Source organism: Prionailurus bengalensis, chromosome D4 (assembly GCF_016509475.1).
Source record: "Prionailurus bengalensis isolate Pbe53 chromosome D4, Fcat_Pben_1.1_paternal_pri, whole genome shotgun sequence".
In the NCBI taxonomy this organism is placed as follows: domain Eukaryota; kingdom Metazoa; phylum Chordata; class Mammalia; order Carnivora; family Felidae; genus Prionailurus; species Prionailurus bengalensis.
The window spans coordinates 74378621-74402965 of NC_057359.1; the positions used below are offsets into that span (position 1 = coordinate 74378621).

Genomic DNA, 24345 nt, shown 5'->3' on the forward strand with positions numbered 1-24345 from the left:
CGTTGTGGGGAGGAGGTAGAGACGACGCGGCCATAGGCGACAGAGAAGAGACCAGTGACTCCCAGGGGGTAACCCGGGGGACCAGACCCGGGAACCCAATGAGGATGTCATTTGGGACCCTGGAGCCCCGCCAGGTGGAGAGCATTTGTGGACAGACATTTTGAAACTCTGCAGAAGGCTGAGCCGGAGATAGAGCCTTGGTGGTGGGGGGGGGGGGGGGGGGTGCGGTGGCCACCTCCCCCAGGGAACCTTTCTGGAATGCTCCAGTCCACTTTAAGATGAGCCCTCAGAGACCAGAGTGACCGGTACTCTGATGCCGGCTGGGAACCGCAGCCCCGCAGCTCCTCGGTCTATTCCTGCAGCTGCAGCAGTGAACAGGGCTGTCCGGGGCTGTGCTTGGAGTGAGCAGCCTGAGCACCAGAAGGTGTGCCAGGCCAGCAACATTTAGGTCACGGGGAGAAGTCTCCAGGAGTGGCCGGAGACACAGGAGGAGGGGAAGGAAATTGCAAGGTCAGGGAAGCCAAGAACGCAGAGACCGTGTGAAAAGAGTGTGAAGCAGGCTGGAAAGGCAGAGGGGCTCCCGTTCAGGACAGAGCCCAGCCCAGCCTGCCCTCCGCGGGTCACGAGGATGGCCAGGCCCAAGGTGATACTTTGCTAAGCCTGTCGTGCAGGTCGGGTGGCTTAAAGAAAGTTGTTATTGTCGGCAATAATCACCATATATTGGACCTTACTGTGGGTGCTATGCATGCACTTTATGTAACTTGTCTTCATTGGATCCCCACAAAGACCTAAGGAGATGGGTGGAGATACCGTACCCATTTACAGATGGGGAAACCAAGGCTCAGGCACCTTAAACCAGTGTCTGGGAAATGGTAGCAGGTACCTGCTCCAGTGGGCCGGGCAGAACGAGGCAGCTCCCGTGGAGACTTCTGCTTTGCACAGGGCTCAGGTCTCCCAGGCCATGGGCTACATCGCGATGTCGAGGACCCACAGCTGTTCCAAATCACCAGGTCTGCTCAGGAACACGCTTTTCTTGGTCTGGCTGGGACCATCCGGTCCTCCCCACTCCCTCCAGCTTCCAGATTGATCCCTGGCTTCTATGGGAGCAGAGGCTCCTTCTCCGGCCCATGCTGACCCCACACTGCAGGGCCTCAGCCCCAGGCCCACGGCAGCCCTGGTGTGGCCTGCAGCCCACTCCCTGCTGAGGCAGGAGGGGGCCCCTCGGCTGCTTCTCCCTCCATTTTGAGAAGCAGCTCTGGGTGTGGTGAGTGAGGCTCGTATCTAGCAGGTGACTCTGCCTCCTGCCACATAGAGCTGGGATGAATGGACTCAGGGTCTCCTGGACAGGATTCCAGCCTGCTTCTGTACGTAACAACTAAGGGTGTGGGTTACAGAAAATACACTGGAGTAAGAGGCTGCTTCTTCCACGAGTGCTTGCGTAAAACTCCAAGGGGGAGTCATGCCCTTTGCCTGCTACCTGGCCTGGAGCCCAGGGGTGAGCAGAGGTGGCCCCAGGACAGGCCAGTTGGGTGGGAGCCCCCAGTTCGCTGGGCTTGGATCCTGGGCTGTGCTTGATCTGTGGTGTGGCCAGGACAAGGTTAGAGGCCCTCCCTGGATGGAATTCCCGACTCAGCTGAAGACAATGCTATGGATCTGCACCAAGGGTGTGATTCTGGGGAGAGGGTCCTCACTGTGTCCCAGATCCCCCTTGGGCCTAGGAGGTGACCTGATGGGATTGTAGGGCCGGCCTCCTGCAGGCCCTGGGCCGGCTCCTCCTCTTCCATATGATGTTGGTTTCTAGAGCTGCCCCTGGGGCCACCCATCCATTCGTCTTCCTTCGGTCAACAAACGTTTATTGAGCACCTACTATGTGCTCAATAATTGATAGAAAAATCAGGAAGGTCTGCCCAAGTGACAGGGAGCCTCCACTTTGTCTGGATGGGTCACTGTGCATACATTGTTTCAGTGGGTTGATGGGGCCCTCAGGAGTTTATGGTCTTGTAGGATGAAGACTGAGGGGTGGGAGAGTCAGGTGGATTGAGCGGAATCAAGAAAGGGAAGAAGAGCAAAGGAAGGACTTCATGTCTCTTGAGGTCACAAAGGGCCAAGGTGACTTTCCCGAGTTACTGGCAATGACCAGCAGGGACAGGACTATATTTTGGATCCTTGGGTTTGCCCGCTAGAAGACACTTGTCAGGGCCGCTGCAAGCCAGAGCCAAGGTTCAGCCCAACCCGCCTGCCCTAGGCCCCAAGGCTTACCCATGTGCCCATATACCCATATACCCCACGCTCAAATCTACCAAGAAGACGGAGGGTCAACCCCCACATGGAGTCGAGATCAAGGGCTTTGGGAATGAGGCAGAGAGGCCAGCACCCTGGGAGGATGGCATTGGCTGACGTTTAGAGGCCCAGTGTTGAGTCATGGGATTGATTCGTGGAGCCAAGCAACCCACAGTTGTTGCTGCAGGGAAGGGCAGTGATTAAGAGCACAGACTCTGGAGCCAGATGATCGAAGTTCACATCCCAGCTCTGTCCTCTCCTAGTTCTGTGACTCTGGGTACATCATTTCTGCTTCCCGTGCCTCAGTTTCCTCCTCTAGCAAATGGACGATAAGAGTAGCTGCCCCCTTGAGTTGTCATGAGGAGTAACTGAGTCACTTAGAGCAGTGCTGGCCTGTGGCAATGCTACGGGAGGGTCAGCTGTCAGCACGTGCAAGGTGTGGGGCCAATGTTGGGGCAACAGCAAGTGCGGTCCCTGCCCTTGCGGAAACAAGCTAATCGCACTGGTAAATGCAGAATTATGCCATGATCAGGATTCCACATGAGAAACACGGGCTGCTCCGATGCCTAGCCCAGTGGGGATTGGTCTGGTCTGGGAGGTGAGGTGTGCCTTTCCGGAGGGCAGACGGGCTGAACTAAGGTCTGAGGTGCAGCGGGTGACAAGACACAGAGGCAGGGGGTGGCTGGGGAGGGTAGCAGGCCTGGTAGGCGGTGGTAAGACTTTTGGACTTTAGCCAAGGAGCGATAGGAATCCGTGAGCAGGGTTTTGGCAGAGGTGACATGATCAGATGAGGTCTGTGAAGGCCACTCAGGCAGCTTGAGAAGCAGGGCTGAGAAGCCGGTGGGGAGGTCTGGAGCTGGGGATGCTGATGGGCCGTGGTGCAGTCAGGTGGGATGCAGGGCGGGGGGCAGGTGAGGGGCTCTGGGACAAAAGCAGGTGGGGCTCCAGCCATGAAGAAAACTAGAGCTGTCCATGCCAGAGGCTCAGGCCCCCGGCCCACTCTTCCGGGTATGTGGTGGCTCCATCCCTCTTGTGGATTACCTGGGATTATTATGGGCCCTCGGGCACTGGGGGAGGAGAGGCGGGCAGGAAGGAGCAGACCTGGTGACCCAGGCAGCTGCTGGTGGAGCTGGCGGGAACCGGGGTGGAAGCAACCCTACAGCGTTCTCAGGCCCCAGCTCCCGCCTTTCCCCCTTCCCCTGATGATGGAGTTGGGCATGCTCAGTAAGGAAAATGTGGAATAGTCTAGAAAGTGTCGAGAAGAAAGTAAGCTCCCTGCAATGGCCCTGCCCAGTGATAAGTGCTGAGTTCATTTTGAGGACTGGGCCAGGGACTGGCCGAGAGCTTCACATACTTTGTAGGGCACGTGTTATTACCCCCGTTTTCCAGATGAAAAAACTAAGGTCCAAGTGGCTAAGTAACTTGCCCAGAGTCATATTTCTGAAAAGTGGCAGAGACGGGATTTGGACCCTCTACTGCCTAAGTCCAAAGCCTGCATGTACTTTTAGCTACGAGGCAATTTTGCTCCACAGCTAGCTCTGTGTCCTTCCTTTGTGGATTAACGTATATTATGTATGTTAACATATACATATATAACACATACATTTTTTATTTACTTTATTTTTTAGTGTTTATTCATTTTTGAGAGAGAGAGGGAGACAGAGCGTGAGAGGGGTAGGAGCAGAGAGAGAGGGAGACACAGAATCTGAAGCAGGCTCCAGGCTCTGAGCTGTCAGCACAGAACCCGACGCAGGGCTCAAACTCATGAACTGTGAGATCGTGACCTGAGCTGAAGTCGGACGCTTAATTGACTAAGCCACCCAGGAGCCCCACATATATAACATATACTAATCAAACTGCATACATACACACACAAAGATATAGATGTACATACACATACATGCACACATACATATAGGTGAATAATTTAAAATATGCCCTGTACCCAAGAGCTTTATGTGTTCCCCTGTTATTTTGCTAGCAATTGCCTTCTAGAAAGATTGAACCAATTCATGCTGCTGCTAGCATCAGAGGAGGGTATTTTAAAAAGATAATTTATTCTTGTTTTCACTTCACTTCATTGATCGTTGAGAAGAATGTGTTTCTTACATCTGTTTTCCATTTGTATTTTATCATTTACAAAGTGGTTTATCTGGAGGGTTGGGATGCTGTCCTTTGTTATGGATTTGTAAAATTATTTCTATTTACATACTAAGATTAGGAAGGCTTCATCTACCTTACAAATATTTTCCAGTTTGGCTGCTTGCCTCTTCAGAGTATTCATGATGATATTCACGAAGAAAAGTTTTATCTATTTTTTTTGGACCGACGATCACAGCTCACACTTACTAGGAACTTATGTCAGATAGTTGGAGAGGGTTCCACCCATATATAAAATTTATTGTTCTTTATTTAAAAAAATTTTTTTTAATGTTTATTTATTTCTGAGACAGAGAGAGAGCATGAGTCAGGGAGGGGCAGAGAGAGAGGGAGACACAGAATCAGAAGCAGGCTCCAGGCTCTGAGCTGTCAGCACAGAGCCTGACGCGGGGCTCGAACTCACAGACGGCGAGATCACGACCTGAGCCGAAGTCGGACGCTCAACCGACTGAGCCACCCAGGCACCCCATATTGTTCTTTACTTTTATACGCAGACATTTCTTTCCTACCACATGATCAGATAGGTATTCATTTATATTCCTAGTCATGTCATGGTATCATTTGTATCTTTAAAAAAATTTTAAACCATCTGGTATTAATCTTCATGGGGGCTGGTATGAGGTGGGGTTGTAACTTTATTTCCCCCCCAATATTAACCATTTATTAAGTAACCTTGACTCTACTGATTATTATATGACAGACCAGGGTCTATCCCTGGCCATTCAAGTATGTGTCATTGCTCTGCTTGTATATGTTTTGGTTAAATACTATTTTATGTGACATCTACAATCTTTACTCTATGTGCCTTCCTCCCTGTCTCCCCGTTCTTTGAAAATATTTCTGGCTATTTATTCTGTCAGATGAACTTTATGCTCATCTTAATCATTTCCTTAAAAACACCCTGGAGGTTTTATTGGAATTGCCTTAAATGTGTCTATTAATTTGTGAGGAATTGACATCTTTAAAATATCATGTTTTCCTGTCTAAAACCATGACATGCCTTCTCATTTGGTTGCATTTTTTAACCATCTCTTAATAAACTATTATAGCTTTTATTGCATAAGACCTGCACAGCTCTGGTTTATGCATAGAAATTCTGTATTTTTGTTGCTGCTATGAATGAAATATTTTCCCCATTCTATTTTCTAGCTGGCTGTCAGGTTTGGAATAGGACTGTTGACTTTTGTATTTTTGTCCTTTTTGTGTTTATTTTATAACCATGCCCTGTACTGAATAATCTTATTGATTTTAATAGTATTTCTGTTGGTTCTCCTGGATTTTTTTAGACAGGCACTCATACCATTTGCAAAAAAGGGACATACTTTTGTCTCCTTTTCCTCAAAGGCGAGTTGTCTCATTTGTTTTTCTTGCCCTATTGCATTGGCCTGAACTTCTAAATGCATGATGCCCACGTTATTTTTAGAGGAAGCCAGCCTGAGCCAACCCTAGCCCTAGAGTTGTCTCTTGGGATTCTAATCACTCATGTGCTCATTTGTGAAATATTTTATGATGCCTCCTCTGGGCCAGGCCCTGTGCTGGGTACTTGGATTAGAGATGACTTACATGGGGCATTTCTGGCCCAGAATTTCCCAGTCCTTCGTGATGTGTCCCTTCTTTGTGTCAGCCCCTCTCTAGACCTCAGCCACTCAGAGCCCTCTGTTCTCTCTACTTCCCAACCCTACCTGCAGAAAAGGAGCTCAACATAGTTACCACCCCCACTATATTTGTAGCATTTATGGGTGAGGATATACCTTTCCATCTGTCTTCTAGTTCTCAGAGGTTCTGTTAACTAGTCCAGATGGAGTACTATTCCCCACACAGAGAGGGAAACGGGCTTGCCCAAGGTCACACAGGCTCGTTGGCTGGAGAGCTGGGTTGGCAACAAGGCTCTCATCCTCACTAATGGCTAAGCAATTGATTAGACTTTATAGATTCCTTCTATTTCTCACTGGGGAATCTGCATGAGTCTGGCTGGGAAGCCATAGTCTTCTCTATCCCAGAAGTCACACATGCACCTGACTAGGGACGCCTCGAGCATCCCTGCAGCTAAAACTTCATCTGTCTCCCTCCTTGTCTCCCTCCAGCCTGAGCTTAGCTGGAACTCCCTTTAGGAATTTCCTGTCAGTCTGGGTCAAGTTCTCCCTGACTTCCTCCTGTACTCCACTTAGCACTGGGTGGTAGTGTTTTCATCTGCAGTGAAGTGAAATGTAAAGAGCTTGGGCTCAAGAACCAGACTGCCCGAGTCTAAATCCCATCTACAAATTGTCTGACTTTGGACAAGTTCTTATCCTCTGCGCCTTAGTTTCCTCATCTGTGAAATGGGGATGGTGATTGTTGCTACCTCACAGATTTATGTGTCCGGGGCTCAGAAGAGCACCCAGAAAATGCTAGTGCCTGTTATCATTACTCGTCTCTGGTTTCTCCCTCGAGAGTCCCTCATGGACATGAACTGGGTCTTGTTCCCCACTGCGGTTTTCCCTGTCTTTACCCCAAGACTTGGCCCAGAGTAGGTGTTCAGTATGTATCTATATTTGTAGCTATTGTACTGGGGCAAGGATTATGTCCCAAGCGCTGCGCTAGCTGCTCATGATGCAGAGAGAAATCTATAAAATGGCCCAGGTGAGGAACCCGGACAAGGGAGCAGGTCTGTCACCTCGTGGGGTCTCAGTTCCACCTTTTATGAAGTGACAGAACAGGACACACGAAGACCCACCCCTGACTGCATTTCAAGCCCAGCTCCTCTCCCAGCTACAGACTGAGGTGGGCAAGGGCGGGGTGGGGGAAGCTGCTGTCCTTTTTTGGTCATTGGAATCCTTGGTAGCCCTGAGCCTGGCCTTGCACTTGCACCATGGACATAAAAGGCATCGGAGCAGGGCTCGTGAGGAGCCAAGGCTGGGAGACTGTGTGTGAGGGGTGGCCCGTGTGGGGTGGGGGATCCCGGAGGGTGGGATCTGTAGAAGTGACCTGCAGGGACCCAGGTGGGCAGAGAGCTGGCATTCCAACGGGAGGGGCCAGTCTCCCGCCTGGGGCAGCTGCCATTTGGTCAGAGGGAGTGCGGGAGAGTCATCCGGGCTTCTTATTCATAACCGAGTAAGTGAGTGCTTTGAAGTCAGACAGACCGGGCGCTAGCTGAACCTGGGAAGACCTCGCCTCTTACCTGTGTGTCACCGCAGGCTGTGACCCAGCCCCTCCGAACCTGTGTCTCGATCCTGAATTGCAGCAAGTGGGTGTTAAGAGGTCTAATGGACACAGTACCGGGCACGGAGTAGGTGTGCTGTGAATGACCTTCTCTTCCCTCTTTAAGGCTCTGTCCAGTTCAAATGTGGCAATGTCTTGTGGAGAGTGGCTGAGTCAGGATTTGGAAGGCCTGAGTTCTGATGAAGACAGGAGCCAAGTGGGAATTAATTAAAGTTGGCCAAACCACCCCTCCCGTGTGTCACATCCATTATCTCACTGGCTCCTTGCCAGGAAACCTAGGACGCTGGTGGATATGTGTATGTGTGTGCGTGTGTGTGAGCACCTGTGCACGAGAGAGTGTGTATGCATATGCCTGTGCACGGAAGCGTGCACGTATGTGCGTGCACCCATGTGCATGTCTGAGTGCGGGTTCATGTGCCCTCCCGCACGTGTGTGTCTGTGTCTGTGTGTGCGTGTGTCCTGGGAAGCCCCCATTTTAAGGCTCAGAGCAGTGAAGTGACTTGCCCGAGGGGCCTCTGGGATTCCGTGCCTTCGTCCCAGGACTTCTGACTCAGGGCCCAGCCTGGGGAGGGAGCGTGGGAGTGAGCGTGAGGGACAGGGATCAGGGGTTCTTGGAAGGTGACATCAGGGTGGACTAACTCTCCAAAGGACTGTTTTCTGAGTAATTTAGCCATGTTGGGCCAAAGGAGCAGGCTGGCAGCCAGGAGCCCTGTAGGAGATGCAGCTGGAGAACTCCACGGGCCCTTTCCCTCAGCCCCAGGCTCTTGGGAGCCAGGATCCTCATGATGGGGACGCTTCCATATGCTAGACATAAAGGGTGCTTGTCTCTGACCGGGCACCCTCTGCTCACTGGCCTCTCCCCAGTTTACCGTCTTTTCTAACTCATCAGGTCCCAGGACATCCCAGAACACAGACCTGGGAATGACGACTTCAGGGGTCTTAGCTCCACCAGTGCCTCATCTTGGGGCCTCAGACAGTCCCTTTCCTTCTCCTAGTCTCAGTTTCCCCAAATGTATCGGGGAGTGATAGCGCTTCCCTCGCCCGCTTCCTCAGGCTATTGTGAGGATCTCATGAGATGAGGGCTTTGCAAACGGTAGAGGGTAATGCACAAATGTAAGTGGGTGTTACTGCACTGACCCTCGGTAATTGGAGAATAGCGAGGTGAGTGTACTGGAAATTCAAGGAGAATCGGTCATGCGTCTTAGATGTGTCTCTCAGAAGCGGTCTGAGAGCTCAGGGGAGCAAGCCCGAAGGCGGTCTTAGCAATACACACATGCGAGGACTCGGCACCCAGAGATCTACCGGTTGGTTGGGGAGGACGCGTTCAGGCTGCGTCTTGAAGAATGTCTATGGCTTGGTGAATGAGGGTCGAGGACTGGCTTTCTAGGTGGGGGTAACTGCCTGAGCAATGACCGGGCAGCGGGGAAGCACAGGGCATGGCTGAGGGTGGGCTGTGGTCTGGCGAGGAGAAGAGGGACCCTGTCTGTGGGTTTGGCTGCTGGAAAGAGAGCCAGGTCTGCTGAGGAGGGGTGGGACCAGATGACAGAAGATGTGGGACACACAAGGAGGAGTTTGGATGTGTCATCATGCAGTCAGTAGGGAGCTACGGAAGGTGTTAGCACAGGGAGGAATTGAACTGGAGAAGACCCCACTGGAGGTGTGTGAGCCGCGGTGGGGGGACGGATGGGAGGGCATTTTAGTAGGAGGCAAGGCTTTGAGCAGAGCTTGTGGGGAGCTGGCCTCTCTAGATGACTTGGTGGCCAAAGTGGAATTGTTTTTGTTTCAGGGACAGAAAGGGGACCCAGGGCTCTCACCAGGAAAGGCCCACGATGGGGCAAAGGTAGGTTTCCAGGGACCCCAGCATTGAGGGAAGCGGGGGAGAGGACAGTAGGGAAACTGCCACGCCCTGGCAGAGACCGCCGTGTGACAGAGGCAGGGGTGGGAAGTGGCGAGGGAAGAGTGTGGTTTGGTGTTTGCGTTGAAGTCCTTCAGCTGTCCCCATGCCAAACCCAAGGTCTTTCCCTGCACCTTCTTTGGGGCTGCAGCCAATAAAGCCAACAAAAGATTTGGCCTATGGACAAACCCTTGGTGAGTGACCTTTTGTGTAATGCCCTGCATTTCTGCGGGGCCCTCCAGGTGACCCTTGGCATCCAGAAGCTTCTTGGGAGCATACAGCCAGGAAGCTTCCAACAGACATTCAGAATCCCCTCTGAGGTTAATTCGGGTGGACAGGTCTGTGGATTTCTAGGAGGTGGGCCAGAGATTCAGGGCTCCCTAGCTCTGAGGGGCCATGAGACCAGAGTTTCTCGGGGAAGAGAGAACACTTAGGCCAGAGGACTTCATCTATCCCTGAAGCACTCCCCTCCATAAACTGATTAAGGAGCTTGAAGGAGCACAGGACAGGTAGGAACAGGGGAACCCAGACTTTAAGGACCCCCCGCACTCAGACATACGTATCTTGGAAGGAACACGCGAGTCTGTCTGGCTTCCTTCTGGACACAGCCCAGGAGCCCTCCTGATGCTTCTCAACCCAGCCTCCTGTGCTCGGCCACACAGAAGAGGCAACTCCCTTTGATTTCCCCAAGAGAACAGTGGCTCATTCCTTCACACCCTCCCTGATAATTGTTTTATTCAGCAAACATTTACTAGGTACAGACATCCACATCCATGCCCATTTGCTCCTCATTGAAACCTTGTCATACAGAATGGATGGGCCCAGCTTGCAGATGAGAAAACAGAGGCCTCAGAGGCCTTTGCTGGAGGTCACACAGCTGGTCAGGTGCAGAGCAGGATTTGTAGCCGGGTCTGACAAAGTCCAGGGGCCTGGGCTTCTCTCTTGCTCCTGGGTTGTCTGTTCTCTGGTCTCATGGCAGAAGTGTCCCCTACTGGGTGACTACCTTGCCCAGCATGGATGAGGAATGGGCAGAAGGGAAGGTGTCTCAGGAATGCAGAGAGGGCAGATCGGAACGGGACAGACAAGTTGTGTGTCCCCTGGGGCAGTGGTTTTCAAACACGGTTTTAGCAGCACGCCTTTCCCTAAATGCTAGCTTGTGCCAAAGTCCAGTGTATGAAGTAGGTCAAGTGGAGTGACTGGGTTGGTGGGGAGGGGCTGGGGATCTGCCCACTCGGCCGCCCTCACGCCCCTCAGAGGCCTCTGGGCCTCCAGGAATCCTGTTCGCAGACAGCTGGCCATACGAGGGCACACCTGCAATTTCACGAGGGTCTCTGCTCCCGTCCCCTGCCTCACCCCTTTGTCTGTGTTTTGCAGGGCGACGTGGGCTTGCCTGGGCTCTCTGGGAATCCAGGACCTCTTGGACGAAAGGTACACCTTGGTTTCAACGCTTTGCTTTGTCCAGTGGGTTTTCTCTCTAGCTTCCCAGCTTCTCTCATCTTCTGGGACTGACAATGCTAGTGCCTATTCCAGAAACTCCTCCTGGAGCCCCAGCCTGTAGGCCAGGAGCCTCCACTCTGCTCCAGGACCCTTGGCCCATCTTAGTTATTTTCCGCCTCTCCAAGTCTAGCCTCACCGACCAGGGTGTACGAATCTGGTCTGTCACTCTCCCTGATGAGCCGAGCACAGGGCCTGCGCGTAGTAGGTGTTCAGGAAACTGGGGTGGTGGGGGTGGATGATGTAGGTCAAGGGTCCATTACTGTTTGCAAGATCGCTGATGGGGTTTCCAGTAGGCACATCGGCCTATAGCCGTGTCTTCAGCTTCCGCCCTGGATCCCAGCTGTGGCTGCAGCCACCCTCTCTCTGGGCCATCTGGTTCTCACCTGGACAGACGTGGTATCTCCTGGCTCCGTCTTGTCCTTGCTCTGAGGGTCCCTGTGGCACAGGGGGACTTGGAGTATCACGTCCCCTGCATCCCCTTCACCCTCCGCGGCCAGAGCAGGCCACGCCATAAATCTGAAGAGGCCAGACCCAGACAGGAGTCCGTGGCTGTCTGTGAGCTGGGGAAACATGGTATTTTCTGGCTCAGAGAACACAGAGGGACTCCCTCTCCCCACTCGCTTCCCCTCCATGCTCCAGTACTTTCTGATGGATGAGGTGTGAGTGGAAAAGTCTCTTTCCAGCACCGGCTCATAAAGCAGCCAGTGGTGGTCTCGCTCTGCGTGGGGGTGGGAGTCCAGCAGAGGTGGCAGGAGATGGGAAAAGCAGACTAGACCAGCTCCTGCCTGGGTTCCAGGGCTCCCTGCTCTCGGCAGATGTCTGAGGGGGCCCAGAGCCCCCATCCGAGGGGGACCAGCTTACCCGAGAAGGGAGAGGCGTCTTTTCTAAGCTGAGGACGAGCCTCCGTGCGGTTGGAAAACTGGCAAAGCCATTTACGCCGAGCCCCTCAGGCCCCCAGCTGAGGCTGACACGCAGGAGTTTGGTCTGTGGCCGACCAGGGTCACCTGCTTGTGGAGGGAGGTGGGCAGAGCATGGGGCAGCCCGGGTCCCAAGGCAGGGACCCCTGACCAAGTGGTGGGAGCCGGAGAGGAGGACCGATGGGCTAGAATAGCACCTAGAAACGTCACTGTTGGTGAGCACTCTCTCCTCCCAGGAGCGTCTTTGGTGACAACAGCAGCCACTTCGTCCTGATCCTCTTGCGTGTCTTTCCTGCATCATCTCGAGTGGGGAGCCTTGGGGAGAGGGGACGTCAGTGGGTGAGGGGTGAAGTCAGCATTCTGTTTACCCACCAGCACATTAAATGTGGTTGTCACCTCAGTGTGACGCCAGTTATCCTATTTATTCATTTATTTAACAGCATTGGTAGAATGCTTATTCCGTGGCAGGCAGGATGCAAGGCATGGGGCGGCGGGGGGGGGGGGGGGCGCTGAACAAATAGACAAAAATCCCTGTCCTCCCCAGAGCTTGCGTCCCTGTGTGTGTGACAGGGAGACAGATAATAAAAGAAAAACAGTAAAAATAGAAGGACAAATGACGAATGGGCAAAAATCGGCAGGAGAAAGGGAGTTTGGGTTGGGGGTTCCCATATTCAATAGCATGACAAATTAGAGGGTGTGCAAAGAGGGACTGTCCTTGGTCATATTGATGTCTCACAATAGCTTCCAAGAGTTAAAGCCGTATTATGCCTATTTACAGCTGAGAAAACTGAGGCTCAAATAGACATTCATTCATTCATTCATTCATTCATTCTTCCAATTGGTTAGCAAATATAGACGTAGGTACCGGGCCCCATAGTGACCCTGGGAATGAACTCATCGAGGGCCTCATGGAGAATGAAGTCTATAACGGTGCTTCTCAGCCCCACTGTGCCTTAGAACCAGTGGGGGGGCTGTGGACCCCACCACATGGATTCTGGTTCATTTGGTGTGAATGCAACCCAGGTACAAGATTCCTAGCTGCAGCTGAGACCAAGGGCCACTGATTTAATGGAAATACCTTCTAGGGTCGCTAAGCGGCAGAGCTGGGATTTGAACCCAGGTCTCTGACCTTCAAACTCTTTCTGTCTGCACAACGCTGATTGAAATAGTTTCTCAAATAAGAGTGGGACCATCAAGTGACAAAGAACCTCCCCACCTGAGAAGGGTCATTTGCCTGCCGTCCAGCTTGCTGAAGGCCTTTGCTGGGCCAATTCCCACGGGCTGGGCAGGCCCGCAGACCAGGCCAGAGAGACCCGGACAGAACCCAGCTCTGTCCCCTCTCCTGCTGTGCGAGCTTGGGCAAGTGGCCTCACGTATCTGGGCCTCAGCTGCGTCAGGGAGTGGTCGGGATTCAGGAAGAGAGGCTGGATGAAACGAGATGTCACATCTGGCATGGGGCCAGTGCTCAGTAGGCACCACACACCAATTTGTTGAATGAACAAATGATCGTGATGACCACGAAGGAAAAACACCGAGGGTCTTGCCCCTCTGGTCCCATCCATCATCTAGCCTGGTTACCAGGTAACCCCCCTCCGCTAGTCAAGAAGGCTACCGGACCCCCATTTGCACCTTGGGAGGGCGGAGTCCTGTGCCGTCCCTTGTCTGACCCTCCTGCTTTCTTCCCTTAGAGCAGCGCTTCCCAGCTGGGGTGATGTGGCCCCCCGCCCCGGAGAACAGGTAGCGATGTCTGGAGACAGTTTTGGTCATCAGAGCTGGGAGGGGGAGGCTACTAGCTTCTCACGGGTAGAAGCCAGGGAGGCTGTTGAATATCCTACGATGCATAGGACAGCCTTACAGCCTCCACGGCAAAGACTCACAGCCCACAGTGGCTGCGGAGCCGAGGCCGAGAGCAACTCTGCGGCGTAGAAGCCCTCTTCCTGATCCGACGTGCCCTGGACCTCCCTGCCTCCCTGCCCTTGGCACGCTCTCTTTTCCACACTCGTCTTTACGCCTCTGTCCCTCGACCCTGTTCTCAACCACTGACTTCTCCAAGAGCGCCTCCCCAGCACCCCCAGGCAGAAATCACGCCTCCGCCCTCTGACCATCCAGCCCATCTTCTCAGCCCCTTTGGGACTCCGGCAGGAGACTCACTGGTGTCCTTGGCACATTGTCAGCTGGAGCAAGTGCACAGAGGACCTGTTCACCCTTGTTTCCTTGTGTGGGGCTTAGCACAGTGCCGGACACACGCATCTGCAGGCCTCGGGATCTTTCTTAACACACGGCCCCACGTAGACGTGACTCATGCAAAATTGGTACTCAGTTGAAACTTCCTCCCGGCTCCCTCTTGCAGCCGTCACCCTGCCCACGGGCCTTCCTGATGCCCCCTGACTTGGCCACTTCCATGCAGAGCCCCTGCCAAGAACCTTCTCCAGGCTCCCCTGCTGCTGGGCTGCCCTGGGCTTCTGGGGCCCCTGCCCACTGCTCTACTCCTGTTCTGCTGTCCAATCCAGTGCCTCCTTCAAGCCCGTTTACAATGCCACTCCTTTCATTTGGCCGTCTACACTGTCCTAGCACGTGGTGCTTCTCCCTCATTCCACTTAATATCTGTTACCTTCTAGAAGGTAGGGAGTGAGGTTGTTTTGCTCGCCAGTGTATTCTTAGTGTGTAACACAGGGTCATCCTTGGGGCTCAGCAAACCTTAGCTGAATGAATGAACCAGTGGATGAATGCGTGAGCCATACAGAAATTGTGTCTTCCTGCCCGACCTGTCTCAGGTACCCCCTGAGCAGACTTTGCTGTCAGATGCCTGGCTGTGTCATGAGGGACTGTGCTTTTGGGCAGACCACACATTTTTGAATCTTACAACTTCTGAGCCAACACAATGCTTTATGATTTTTTTTTAATGTGTATTTATTTTTGAGGGACAGAGTGCGAGTGGGGGAGGGGCAGAGAGAGAAGGAGACGGAATCCGAAGCAGGCTCCGGGCTCCGAGCTGTCAGCACAGAGCCCGACGCGGGGCTTGAACCCACAGACTGTGAGATCATGACCTGAGCCGAAGTCAGATGCTAAACCGCCTGAGCCACCTAGGCACCCTAACGCAATGCTTTAAGAGGCCAGCTGGGGAAACTGAGGTTCAGAGAGGAGCAAGGACTTGGCCAGTACCGTGTAATGAGTCGCTCTGCCTCCTGGCATGTTTCTTCCTCGCTGATCCTTTCTGTTAAATGGGGCTGTGTCTGCTGAGGCGATAGAGAAGTTTCGTGAGGAGTTTGCCGGAGTGCTAAGCAAGTATGGTGAGTTTCATTTTACTGCAGGAGAAGTTGGGACCTTGCACACACTGAGGTGGAGCCTGGAGGAATGGCTGAGGTCTAGGCACGCGTTGCTCCCCAGGACCCCCAGGCAAAAGCAGGACCCCCCGCCTCCACCCTCCCTGCCCAAAGCCCAAATAGCATCCCGGCCGACGGGGAGACTGTCTGCAGCAACAGTGAGGTGATGTCTGGTTTCTCCTTGTGCGTTGTAAGCAATGATTAATCTGGCTTCCCAACCAAAATATAGACCGAGTTCTATTATAAACACGGGTCCTGTGGAGACCCGCCTGCTGGGCAGCCAGAGGCCCCTTACAGATTCCGTGGTCCCTGGAGCTCCCCCGAAGCATCTGCTCTCCCCTAGTACCAGCCACGCACCTATCGCACACGGGGAAATCACTGCCCGTGGGTCCACCTTGCGGTTACTGCCCACCCCGTAATTGCTGGGGCCCAGGAGAAGATAATGGCTTAGATTCTTCCAGGTCCTGGGGCCCTGTCATTTGAAGCTATTTGACTGGCCCCAGCTTGGTAAACAGTGTCAAGGTACTTCCAGGGAGCATAGGAACCTCCCCCACCCTCACCCCATGCCTTGGCTGTGCTCAGTCTCTGCTGCTCTCAGCCAGACAGGAGAAATGGGTGTTCACGACAATGTTCAAGGCCCTTTAGGGTGCGATGATTGGGACAGACCTAGGAATCGTGGCCTTTTGGACAAAGCACAGCCCAGTGGGTCTCGAGTCCTAGGGAACAGTCTGGGCTTGGCCATAACTTGCTAAGTAACCTTGGCCAAGTCCCTTCCCCCTGGGAAGTTTCTCAGGCCTGTCCAATGACAAAGGTGGTCAAATTGATGGCTTAGGTCCCTTTCACCTCAGATATTCCAGGGTTCCACGACCATCTTCTGTCCTAGTAATGCTGCAATGATCCATATGCTCTATCCCGGGGACGAGGGTCTGTAAGGCGGTCTTTCCTTCTGTAGCCCTGTGGCTCTTCTAGGTGGGCCTTGGGCCTCGGTAAGTATGTCTTATCCCATGATTGGGTGGTTAGGATATAGAGATTGGAGTCACAGCCTGGCATTGCCCCTGGGAAGCTGTGTAGCCTCAGGAAAGTCTCTTCACCTCTCTGAGTCTGTTTATTCATCTGGCAAGTGTGCCTTGTAATTCTTACTTGCTAGGGGGTGATTGCAAGGAGTTGATGAACGGATGTATTTATTTAAGGCTTTAGTACCAGGCCAGGCAAAGGGCAGGTCACTGCCCACGTCCCTGAAGATCATTCATTTCCTTTTTTCTGTGTCCTGAGTAAAGGGTTTACTTGAAATCTTCTGAGATTTCACTAGTGGTCCTTCTCTGCCGAAGTGTTGCTTTCTGGCAATTTCTTTCTGGCTGCAGGGGAAGCCAAAAGAGCTGGTGATGCTCAGGGACTCCCTGGTTCCCTTTCATGGTTCTCTTGGGATCTTTGCCCTGTGATTGCATTGGCTCTTTGCAGCAACCCGAGGCCGGCTGAGAATGGCAGAGTGAGGCTCAGAGAAGGCAGTTGCCTGAGTGGAATCACACAGCCTGAGCTCAAGACTCGATTCCGCTCTTCGTGAGCAGGGCTTTGCTTGCTCTTCCTCATGTGCAAGTTCCAAGTGGAGAGAGGCTAATAAAGGCGACTACATGTGTCATATTATGACACGTCCCTGCTCCAAATCCCCCTGTGAGTTCCTGCCATCCTAATGCCTTCTGCGCTCTGGCTTCTGGCCTCTTCTTAACCACCACCTTCCAGCCTCACCCCTCACCCGTTCTGCTCCAGTCACATAGATCTTGTTCTTCCTCAAACCCACCGGAGAGCATTCTTGCCTCAGGTCTTTAGCACCTGCTGTTCCCTCTGCTTGGAACACCTTTCCGCCCAGAGCTAGCTCAGCTCATTTACCTCTTCGAGCAGCCTGCCCTGCTGCCCACCTGCTGTCCCACTCTGTCCCAACACAGCCTCTCTCTGTCGTCTGACTCTGCTCATTTTTCTTCATAGTGCTCGTCACGAGCATGGGTGCACCATTTTTAAAATTTTTATTTTTAATCATGGTAAAAACCATACCACATAAAATTTACCACCTTAACCATGTTTAATGGTGCAGTTCAGTAGTTCTAAGTACATTCACATCACGGTGGAACCCAACTCCAGACCTTTCCGTCTTGCAAAACTGAAACTCTCCGCCCACGGACACAACAACTCCTTATTTGCCCCTCCTGCAGACATTATCTTTTATATTTATTTGTTTTTATATCACCTTAATTAGACCATAAACTCCATTAAGGCAAAGGATGTTGTCTTCTCACTCACCCCATGCCTACAGTGGTACCAGTGCATGGAAGTTCAGTGTTCGTCGAATAAATGAATGAAATAGGAAGGTCATGATGGTAACAGCAGCTGGTCTTTACAGGGCCCTTGAATTCAACCCCAGACACGGTGCTGGGTACTTTCCACACGTGTCATGCGATCCATAGGCCAACCCTTATATTTCCATTTCCAAAAGAGGAAAGCAAAGCTCAGAGAGGTGACCTCAGTGGCTCCAGCTCGTAGGGCCATCCAGTAGCGAGGCAAGATGGTTCCAGATCAGCCCGAAACGAGAGATCTTAGCCACTCTGCACGCGAGCCACCGGCTGCAGCCTATGCTTCTGTTTGCTCAATGGGGGAAAGACCATGTGCCCAGGGTAGAAAACTCTCCCATGTTGCATCAACCTCATGGGCCCCAAATGAGATGTAATCATATCGCTGAGCAGTCCTGAGGTATGAGTAGGTGCAGGAGGAATGCTTGTAAACTCCCCAAACGTCTTGGATCAAACCAACTCTGCTGTTTGTAATTAAGAGTCCTGCTTCCCGGGGGCTTGCGGGTGGTGCTGAGTGTGTGTGTGTGTGTGTGTGTGTGTGTGTACATGCATGAACTGTACATGCCCGAGGTGGCCTCGGGTGTCAGAAGGAGCCCGCGGTGAGTGTGAACCCTCTGCTTCTTAGCAGTGGGACTCAGAGCAAGTTCTTGGGGCTTAGTTTTCTCCTCTGTAAAATGGAGATGGGAATCCCTGCCTCCCCCTGCCCCACACCTCGTCTGGCTGTCATAAGGGCCAGAGGAGGTCATGGAGGTGTAGTCTTGGGTGAACAGGAGTGCACAGAGGGGGTCCACAGGCTTCATCTCGTTTATCACCCTCTGGGGGAGCCGCAGAACGTTGGAGTTCTCAAACACCAGAGCTAACACCCTTGGCTAAGGTCCAGAGAAGGCTAGAAACCCACCAGGGTTGCACAGCAGATGAGGGCTAGTGTCTGCACCAAGCCCTGGGCTCTCTGTGTAAGGGGGCCTAATGGAGATCTGTGTGGCTGCCCTCTCTGAAATGGAAACCCTTGCCTCGTCTTATTTTACAGCTGCTCTAAGGCGATGGAAGCTTGAAGTCTGGGGTTTCCCTTCAGAGAGCCCCTAAGTCTTAGGACATGGCTCGAGTGGTTCATCCCTAGGGCCACGTGAAAGCACACACTTGTTTGATTCTCGATCTAGACACCTGGCCGTGGACCACGGGGACAGAGGGTCAGGGTTAGTACTCGCTCGTTGCCGGAGTCCTTCAGGCATTTGGGTGGCCTCTTCCTCCCCGGAATGAGAGCTGGGACCAGCGGGTTAATGTATTTTGGTTAATGTATTTGGTCGGTATGTGTGAGATCTTTTCTGATAGGGGGCTTGTGAGGAGGGGCAGGTCTTGACCTAGATCCCAGCATTACATGGTGGTTGAGCATATCCCAGACCTGAAGGTCCTAATTGGCCCACCCTTCCCTTGAGAAATCACTCCACCCTGGCTTTGGACGGGCTCACCCCTGTGCAGATTTGGAAAGGATGGTTGGGATACAGCATCACTCCACTACACGTGCCGTATCCCAGTTCTGCTCCCAAAGCCCGCCCAAAGGGTGAACAACTCTACTGATGGCTCCTGGTCTGAGAGCAATTGGTGGCAGAGGAAACCGCAGCAACCTACCAACCTTGATGGACATATGTCCATTCGCTGGTCGCTGAACCCACACTGCACCCCTGCTGACGTCCACGAGCAGGCAGTGCTGAAAAGGCAGGCAGGGAGGCTGGGCCTCTGCCATCCGGTCCACAGGCCCAGGGGTGCCTTCCCCAGGCTGATGTCGTTTCTTCCCCCCACAGGGACACAAGGGCTATCCTGGACCGGCGGGGCACCCTGGAGAACAGGTGAGGGCCGCGGCCTCAGCTCTGCCCTGTTTGCTCTCCACCCGCTCCAGCCCCTGCCTGCCCCTGGCCTCCTCCCCGGCCCCGTTCCATGAGTGAGCCCCAGAGCCAGGCAGCTCTGCCTCCCATCCTGCTGGGGCCCCAACCCTACCCCACCTCTCCCCCAGCCACAGCTGCCTGAAGGGGCTGGAGTCCACGCCGGCCTGGCGTTGGCATGAGCCACTCGACTCCAGTTAGAGCCATGAATAGCTGGCCTGTTCCGGGCGATGTTAGGGGATATTATACATGTCGCCACGGGGTTTGCAGGAATTTGGGCTGTGCTGGCCCAAGTCAAACAGCAGCCCCTGCCAGCGTGGGAGAGCCAGCCAGGGCTCCTCAGAGCTTTCTCAGTCCTGGGCTGCTAGCACAGGGGGTTTTGTCCTTCTGAGCTGGTCTGACCGGTTTCACAGAGGGGTGGGCTGGGGAGGGGGGTGCGGGTTGTGCAGCAGGCTGGTGGCTTCCCCTTCCTCCTGATTCATCTCACATTCCTGCCCTTCTCTTTGTCCATTGTAAGCCTCAGTCTCCCACAGCCCCCCAGACTCAGAGCTGGGCAAGGTCCTCTCCTTTCCTTATGTTTCTCTTCGTTCCTTTACAGGGGCAGCCAGGACCTGAGGGCAGCCCAGGGGCCAAAGGTTACCCTGGCAGGCAGGTGCAGTATATGGCTTCTGGAAGCTCGGTGGCCATGGTGGTGTGGAGATGGCCACGGGTGCCCCCCCCAGGCAGAGGGAGGCGGCAGGCTGGGGGCTGAGGAGCTGCGCCCGCCGGGTGGGCACTGAAGAAAGGGCTGTTCAGGGGGCTGGACCAAGGAACCCTCTCTTTGAAGGCAGTAGGGCACAGGTTGCTCAAAGAGAACAGAAGAAAGGCCTCTGGTGCTGTGGGGGTGGGGCTCCAGAGGCTCCTCCTACTCAGTCCCCCTCCCCCCCACCTCCGGCCACTCCCTGGGACTCTGGTGAAGAGGTGGGGGCCTCAGGGTGAAGACCGCAGGTCTAAGCCCACTCTCCTTCTACAGAGGGGGCAGCTGAGGCCCAGAGGAGACAGGATTTGCCCTGGGTTGTTGGCAGCAGGTAGGACGTTTCCATATGTCCTTGCCCCTCTGTGTTTTATGTTACAGGGGTTACCCGGACCGGTAGGAGACCCTGGCCCCAAAGGCAGCCGGGTAAGTGGGCTTTGGCAAGTGCCACTCAGGTGGGGCCCTGGGAGGTCAGTACCCGCCCCCCTAGCAGTCCTGATGGGAGGTCAGGGCTGTGGGGTCTCTACACAGTGTCTGCCAGGGGGGCTGGGGCTCTGCCCTCGCACCTGAGTGCTCTCTGGAGAGCAGAGGGCGGCAGGGCGGGCAGGTGATGGGGGATCCTTGAGCCAGGTAAACCGCTTGGCTCTCGTGCCGGGCAGACTGGGCAGCAAAGGTTCTGCTGGGTGCTCGGCCAGGGCCCGGCTGCCACAACCAGGCCCGGGCTGGCCATGCCCCCCAGCACATCCCAAGTGCTAGGTGACCTAAGTTAGGGCTACTTCATCGCCATTAGAATCCTCAGAGGCCTCTCTCCCGCTCCCCTCCTGACTGAGGTCTGGGGAGACCACCCTCTTTTAGAGAGCAGGGGTGGCTGATGGGTGATGCTGCTCAGGCCCGGAGGCTAATGGAACATCTGCTCTCCCTCTTCTGGAGCAAACCCGGAGTAGCCAGCAGCCTCACTTTGCCCATCTTTACAATGGGAGCGACATCCGTTCCTACCTCGAGCATAGTTATGGAGATACCAGGAATTTGGAAGCAAGTACTACTGAAGAGGGGCAGCGGGTGGGGGCTCCCAAGTGGGCTGTGGGCCATGGAGAGAAGGTTCTGGGTGCACTGAATGAGGGCAAATGGAGTTTGAAAGATGAAGAGATGATATGGTGGAATCCCATTGTCTACATACAAGGAAACTGGGTTCATGGTCGGGACGTGGCACCCCCATTTACTCTGCATGCCTACAGCGGGGCTGGGATGGGGACCCGGTGTCCTGAGGGCTAGACTTGCTGCCTCTCAAAGAATGCTCAGCAGATGGGTCACACAACCCTCGGTCAGGCCGGGTCAGGTGTGATGTGGCCTCCACTCCTGAGCCAAAGCTGTTTATGGCCACAGTCTGGACCTTAATCCGCGGGGCTGACATGTGGCTGTTAGAGCATCTGGGAGGTGGGCAAGGTCCTCGTTGTGTGATGATATCGGTGACGATGTTGATGGTGCTGGTGACAGCGGGGGCCGCGGAGGCTCCTGTCCTGGGATGCTGGGCCTCCTTTCCTTCATCCAGCTGTTCCCATGCACCGTGGCCCCAGGGGCAAGCTGATGACATCTGGGGCTGCTTGCTGTTGGCCATGCTGATGGCATCTTGAGACCACATGTGGGGAGAGAGCTGATCTGGCCCCAGCACCCCGCTCTCTGGGTCACAGGGCGCTGGGCAGCCTGGATCAGCCGGGGCCACTCAAGCCGCCCTCCCAACCCTGCCACCACCGGCCCCATATTTATAAAATAGAACGCAGGCTTTGGAATCCGGGCGGCTGGCTTTGAGACCTGCTGTGGCCCTCAGCAGCTGTGGGGTGCTGGGCAAGTTGCTGGACGTCTCTGAGCTCATTTTCTCGTCTGTAAACCTGGGATATAGGCCCTGGTCGGCAGGATCAATAAGTGTCCCTCATTACAGTGATGGATATTTACCAGAATGCCAGGAAGGAGGCTCAGTGACCTCCTGACCTACTTGGGAAGAAGGGATGGGTGTGAGCCTGTGTGGGCTGCTCATTTGTGGGAGGCAGTGTAGCCGAGGGGTTAGGAGGCCTGCCCAGGAGGAGTCAGTTGACTCGAATTCAAATACCGGTTCTATCATAGTCCAGCCGTGTGACCCTGGGTGAGTCATTTCACTTCTGGGTCTAACTGTTCACACCTTTACAGGGGGCTGACTGGTAATGCCTGCTTCCGGGAAGCGGGCGTAGTGAGGACACGGTAGATGCTTCATTGCGTGCAAAGCCCCGAGAACTGGGCCTGGCACGTAGTTTGTGTTCAGCAAACGTTAGCTTTTGTTAGTGTTATCATTAAATCATTCCACAAACATCTAGAGAGTGCAGATAATGATAGGAGCTCTGGGCTGGGTCCCCTGCCCTTGAGAAGTTCCCAAGCTAATGAGGACATGAAACATGGACACAGATAATGAAGATACATCGGAGAAAGTGGTAAATCCTATTGACTGAGGAGCAAATGCGGTGTGTGGGTGGAGGGAAGAGATGGTTTCTGGCGTGGGGCAGCAGGGGTTGCTTGCTGGAGGAGAGAGAGCATTGGAGCTGGGCTTGGAAGGGATTGCTCTGCCGTCCCTGGGGTGGGCAGGGCAGGTGGAAGGTGCCTGGAATAGAGGCCGGAAGGTAGAAAATCAGGTGCATGCCAGGGCAGTGGGCTCCCGGCTCCACTGTGTGGCTACTTGTGTGGCTTCCTTGTCCGTCCACTGGGGGAGCAGACAGCCCGTGTGCGGTGTCCTTGGGTGGGTTGAATGCCGCGGCATACGTGTGCCGGGCGGGACATCGGCGTGCCGGAGTGGCAGCCGCTGGGACTGCTGGCGTTCAGGCAGCCACGGCTGGGTGTGAGCCCCGTGTCCAGGGCCTTTGAGGCCTGGGAGGAGGCATCGCAGGAGCCACCGGCAGACGGCAGGGTCCCTCAGAGCGGGTGGAACCTGCTACCGCTCTAGCCTCTAACCCAGCCAAGAGCTTCCTTTCTGCAGGTCCGGGAGCCCCGGTGCGGGGCGGGCCTCCCCGCCGCGAGCGCCCGCGCCCTTCCCTGGCGTGAGGGTATGTGCCTTTGGACTACATCGTGGAAGCCAGCACCATGCAGTCCATGGGCATATACACTTGCCTCAAGGCCTGTGTCATCGAGGAGCCACGGGAGCCGCCGCTGCCACCAGCGAGGAAGAGGAGCCTGGGCGTGGGAGGGCAGTGAGGGGCTGCGGGGACGGGTCGGGCCAGCCACACCCCACCGCTTGGTCCCTCTGACCCCCTACCTGCTCTTTCCTAGGGCTACATTGGACTCCCAGGGCTCTTCGGCCTGCCGGGGTCTGATGGAGAGAGAGTGAGTATGCCTTCTCTGTTTACCTCCCACCCACCTACCGGCTCCCTCTTCCGGGAGAAGTCCTGGAGTCCCTCCTGGAGGAGATGCCCTTGAGTTGAATAGGAGTCTGCCAAGGGGTCAAGTCAGGGCAGACACCTTCCATACATAAAGGGATGGTGTGTGCAAAGTCCGGGGAGGTATGATAACTTGGCAAGTTTAACGGTCCACACAGTCGAAGCTCTGAGCGCGAGGCCAGAGTGGTAGGAGACAGGTTGGATGGAGCACCTGGGCAAAGTTGTACGGGCAGTCAGGGCCGAGGTCAGGAAGGAGGCTCGATTCTGAGAGCCTGGAGAGCTTCTGAAGGGCTTTCAGCAAATGAGAAATGGGCCCATTCTATATTCCAGACCAAGTGTCTGCAAACTGGGGCATGTGGGCCAGATCCTGCCAGCCGTCTGCTTTTATAAAGTGTTCTTGGACACGGCCATACTCCTATGGTTACCCGTCGTCTACAGTTATGTGTACTCGTGGTGCAATGGCAGAGACCCCATGGCCCGCAGGCCTCGGCACCTTCCTCCCCGTCCCTCCCAGCCTCAGCCCGTATTTGGGATCCCACTTGTAACCTCACCAGCCACCAAGACCTCGGGAGGGCAGCGGGAGCACCTGCTCAATACCAGGAACGCTGGGTGTTCTCCTAGGCATCTCCCCAGCCCGGGCCCATGCAGCCCCCAACCCCGTAGAGCGTAAGGACCATCCCTCTGACCTGCACGTAACTGGCACCTGCCGTGTGCGGCCTTGTGCACGAGGTC

At 54.4% G+C, this 24345-nt stretch overlaps 1 protein-coding gene across 4 annotated transcripts in view; it reads left to right on the forward strand.

Moving 5' to 3' along the window:
* COL27A1 (collagen type XXVII alpha 1 chain) overlaps positions 1 to 24345 on the forward strand; it is a 140573-nt gene that overhangs the window by 25608 nt on the left and 90620 nt on the right. For 3 of the 4 annotated variants that reach the window (XM_043566323.1, XM_043566324.1, XM_043566326.1), the window contains exons 6-11: positions 9425 to 9478; positions 10907 to 10960; positions 19408 to 19452; positions 20084 to 20137; positions 20600 to 20644; positions 23507 to 23560. In XM_043566323.1, the coding sequence (XP_043422258.1) occupies positions 9425 to 9478; positions 10907 to 10960; positions 19408 to 19452; positions 20084 to 20137; positions 20600 to 20644; positions 23507 to 23560 (306 nt within the window). The remainder of the gene's footprint in view (positions 1 to 9424; positions 9479 to 10906; positions 10961 to 19407; positions 19453 to 20083; positions 20138 to 20599; positions 20645 to 23506; positions 23561 to 24345) is intronic. The other variant, XM_043566325.1, reaches the window with a different exon arrangement.